Source organism: Ostrea edulis, chromosome 2 (genome assembly GCF_947568905.1).
Source record: "Ostrea edulis chromosome 2, xbOstEdul1.1, whole genome shotgun sequence".
In the NCBI taxonomy this organism is placed as follows: Eukaryota; Metazoa; Mollusca; class Bivalvia; order Ostreida; family Ostreidae; genus Ostrea; species Ostrea edulis.
This window is the reverse complement of record NC_079165.1, coordinates 100,112,227-100,117,223: the sequence shown is the minus strand read 5'-3', so window position 1 is coordinate 100,117,223 and position 4,997 is coordinate 100,112,227. Positions and strand designations below refer to the sequence as shown.

Below are 4,997 nucleotides of genomic sequence, written 5' to 3'. Positions count from 1 at the left end.
GTAACGTCATCAAGTAGTGAGAAATAGTCCAGCAGACCCAGGGATCAAATGAATTTTGCATGATAAAGATATAAATGAAAAAATAATTACTACGAAGACTTCACAAAGAATCGCTTTCGTATAAGAGGTTTGGCATTCATGGAATAATTCTAAATAATAATCTCGAACATGCAATCCTTTACGAGTGTTTGCACTGTGTGTAAGGTGTAGGGATGTCGGAATGGCATGAAATCATTAAACAGTGCTGAAGTTTTATTTTTGTGATATAATCAATAGACCGTGTCCTAATTCATGTTAGAGGTTATCTTTCCCAGATACACAGACAATGTACTGCCTACTCGTGACACTTTTCGTCGTTATTTTTGCAGTGTACAAACTCTTCGAACACCAGAGAGGTAAAACAATGATAGAAAACACTAACAATCGTCACGTCTTGATCACGGGCTGTGATTCTGGATTTGGAAATGAGTTAGCACGACTCCTGGATAAACGGGGCGTTCCTGTGTTCGCGGCCTGCCTCAAAGAGAAAGGTGCAGCGGAACTGAAGAAACATACATCGTCCCGACTTCGTGTTCTACAGCTAGACGTCACCGATCAAAACAGCATTCATGATAGTGTGGAATTTGTCAAACGTCATTTGCCAAAATGTTCAGGTAATCCGACTATCTTGTACTATCTTGTGGCAAGTAAGGAGTCCGATCTATGAGCATTATGGTAACTTTTGACATGAACATGAAAACCTTACATCTGTCATTACACAAACAATCTCCATACAGAGATATGCCCCGGTAATATGATTCACTTGTACAGAGATATGCCCCGGTAATATGATTCACTTGTACAGAGATATGCCCCGGTAATATGATTCACTTGTACAGAGATATGCCCCTGTAATATGATTCACTTGTGTTTGTGCACTTTTAGATTTTTTGTTTTTTTTACAATGAAGGTTTATGGGGGCTCGTCAACAATGCTGGTCTCCAGATTTTAGAAGCACCTCTGGAGTTTCATTCGAGTGAAGCAATACAGAAATGTATATCTGTCAACTTGTTGGGCTCCATAGATGTAACAAAGTCCTTTTTGCCTCTCCTGAGGAAAACCAGAGGAAGGCTTGTATTCGTATCCAGTGACAGTGCAATAATAGAGTGGCCATGCCGGGCACCCTACGTCATTAGTAAAGTCGGGTTAGAAGCTATCGCCGAATGTTTAAGGTAATAGATACATGTGCAGTTACGAATTTCTGTAATACTCGCGTATGTGAACACGTATGAGAAAAATGTTAACTTCAGTTTGGTAAAATTTGGATATAAATGGACATCCCTTTTAATTTTTTAGTAGCAAAATGTGTAAATGAATTGGACAGCTTGTGATTTTTGGTTATCGGATTAGTAGTTAAACGAATTCTAATACCAAACTTGGTTTGCCGCAATGAAACTATATGCTAAGGACAGGGATTAGCAGTAGCAACATATCGTTTTGATATTAACAATGTGATATTTTTCATTCGTTAGTCATCAACTTCAATTGTCAGTGGTTACAAATTTGTTTGTTGTAGAATTATTAATTTTAAATGAGATATTACTTGTAAACATGTATCGCAGAACGTAACTATGGGTGTACTGACAGCAAATAATTTTAAAGATACATATGCCCTAACTTTTATGTAAAGTTTTAATAAAGATATCAGTACTACGGTATTCTATGAATGAAAGGCGAAAATAACGAATAGTGGTCAAACTCATAACTCCTATAAGCAATACAAAATAGAGGGTTGGGCAAACATGGAGCCTTGGTTATACAAGAGATGGGATCAGGTGCCTAGGAGGAGTAAGCATCCCCTGTCGACCGGTCACAACTGCCGTGAGCCCCATATCTTGATCAGATAAATGGAGTTATCTGCAGGCAAAATTAGTGCGCCAAGAATGGCCTAATAATCGGTATGAAACACGTCAGACGTTAGACAACATAGGTTGTATTGGCAAACTAGATCGGTATAACGACCATAGAATTTGCGAAATGCTAACTTTAAACGAGACTGTTGAAACCCCTACACCATCAACTTGTTGTTTAGAATCTGACCAGACGCAGAACAAGATCTAAAGAACATATAAAGAACACCTTTATTTGATGCATTAAAACCAACGGTCCATTTCTGTTGAAATTGGTCATTCAGAGTTTGTTTAAGAACATTAATCAACCATTTTTCATTTTCTACATTATGTTATATCCAAATACTTCATAGCACCCTTTAAAACAAAGATACATTGCTGGATCCAGTAAGTGCTCTACCAAGCTTCTATCTTTTCTCCTCACGAAAATATTAAGAGTGTGAAGGAGAAACTTCAATCTTACTGTGCGACTACATGCATATGCCAGAAGTTGTGTTAATCAAATGTGGATTCTAAAAAATTCTAAAGAACTTTTAGTAAACTTGAAATCGCAAAACTTTTCCCAAATTAATAACATCAAAACCTAGGACTTTTCAACACTTTACACGACCATTTGTCACGATAAAGTAAAGACTAGACTTTTTGACATCATAGCCAGTTGCTTCTTCAACAAAAATGGAAAACGGAAATATTCATATTTAGTGGTCAATCATCCAAAAAATTACTTTGATAAACACCACACTGATTCTACGCACAAGTACTCTGACGTTGAAATTATAAAATAAAAATATGCTAGAGTTCCTCATTGATAATATCTTCGTGGTCTTTAGTGATCAGGTCTTCCAACAGTCTCTTGGGATTCCCATGGGCACGAATTGTGCTCCTTTGTTAGCTTACCTGTTTCTATATTCATATGAAGCAGAATTTATTCAAAAACTTCAACGTGAGAAGAAAAACTAAATCTCTTGCTTTGCCTTCAATTCTACATTTAGATATATCGACGATGTTTTGTGTATTTACAATAGCTTTCATTCATATGTCGATTCCATATATCACTGTGAGCTCAAAATAAAAGACACCACAGAGTCGTCCACTTCTGCTTCATACCGTACTTAGATATTTTATTGGAAGTAGACATTAACGGCAAACTGACAACTCAGCTGTATGACAAACGGGATGATTTCAGCTTCTCCATCGTCAACTTCCCATATCTAAGTAGCAATATTCCATTATCACCTACCGGTATATATGGGTTTTATATCTCTCAAATGATTCGATACGCAAGAGCTTGTTTTGCGTATGGTCAGTTTTTAAATCGAGGCAAGCTACTGACAGACAATTTGAGGGTACAGGGGATTCAACAGTCTCGATTGAAGTCAACATTTTGCAAATTCTATGGTCGTTATAACGATCTAGTTCGTCAATACAACCTCGCATTGGGTCAAATGCTGTCTGATGTGTATCATGCCGATTGTTAGGCCGTTCTTGACACACTGAATTTGACTCGAAAACTCCGTTTATCTGGATATAGGCTCATGGCGGGTGTGACCGGTCAACAGGGGATGGTTGATCCTCCTAGGTACCTGATCCCACCTCTGGTGTGTCTAGGGGTTCGTGTATGCCCACCTATCTATTTTGTATTGTTTATAGGAGTTATGAGATTGATCACTGTTCGTTTTTATTTTTGTTTACCTTTCATCCGGAATATAGTCTAAAACACATTGTTGTTACATTATCTGGATATATCTAATCTATATGAAATTAGCATCAACATTGCCTATTGAGGAGCTACGTAAACTATGTACAAGCCAGATCCATATTATAACTATTTTGTTTAAGACAAATTCGCTCATAGAAGCCAAGATATACAGCGGAAAAGGAAAGTGTTTGCAATAATCATGTTCTGATTGATTTCTTTTTCTTTACTATATATATTATTATATATACTGTACAAAATAGACGGGAATTGTATCATGTGGGTGTGACGTCACATACAATCCAGCCAGGGTCATTTAAAACAAAAATTGTAGACCCCAACGAGATGAAATCTACGCTTCAGAGGGCATTTGACAATGTAGACGAAGAGGTGCAACAATACTATGGACAGCAATGGTTAAGCAAATGTAAGTGTCTAGTTTACCAATAACAAATACAAATTTTATATCTCTGACACATAATTCTTGAAAATACGGATATATATTTAATTGCTGTTACAAAATTTAGAAATTCATTTCAAAATCAAGGATTATCTCCCTCATGCATAGCTCTTATCCTTGGACGAATTTGGCTCCACTTTTTTGGCACGCTGTTTTTGGCTATATTTAGCTCTAAAACTTCATAGTTATTTCGGATTTCAAAGATTTCGGTTGATCATCACTGAAGAGACATTATTTGTCGAAATGCGCATCTGGTGCATCAAAATTGGTACCGTATAAGTTTTACATGTTACATTTTGTTTTAGTAAAAGAGTCTTTCTCCGAAATACCCGGAATTCAATACGAAGACCTTTCCCCTGTGACAAACGCCATGTACCACGCACTATTTTCTGTGATGCCAAAGAGGCGATACAGGTGTGGTATGGATTGTGAGTACTATTATTATCCAGTTTCCCTCCTGCCGGAATGGTTCAACACATGGTACTGGAAAATGTCACCACCACCGGATTCAGTCACACGTGTGGATAATCAAGTTATCAAGAATCATTAATAAAACAAGAAACACCTAGAAAAGCGAATAAATTATTGTTTTGTATTCAGGAGGAGTTATGAGATGGATCACTGTTCGTTATCTTCACCTTTCATTCATCAACTCTGGTGTTTCAGATGTCCATGATTTAAAAATAATATCATTGTTTTAAATTAAGAGATTTATTAAAATACCGGTACCCGTCGAAAGGTTATTCTTAAAGTTATCTTCCCATCATTTTGTATCACAATCACGCTATTTTGGAAGTTTTTTTCTTTAAGTTTGTCTAATTTCTAAAATTTAAAAAAAATATTTCTATTCTAATTTCGAACCGATGATGGTAAAAACTCTTTAAACTATATCGTCTGTAGACACGCTTAATTGCAACGAAAACAATTCAGTACATCAGTGTTTCATTCTTGT

The 4,997-nt window shown here is 36.5% G+C and overlaps 1 protein-coding gene across 1 annotated transcript; it reads left to right on the top strand.

Annotated features, from left to right (window-relative positions):
* Positions 1–325: 325 nt before the first annotated feature.
* LOC125681070 (retinol dehydrogenase 16-like) lies at positions 326–4,618 on the top strand. Its single transcript, XM_048920980.2, has 4 exons — positions 326–653; positions 950–1,211; positions 3,849–4,012; positions 4,351–4,618. Exons 1-4 carry the CDS (start codon positions 326–328, stop codon positions 4,593–4,595), a joined length of 999 nt encoding a protein of 332 aa, XP_048776937.2. The 3' UTR covers positions 4,596–4,618.
* The last annotated feature ends 379 nt before the right edge of the window (positions 4,619–4,997 follow it).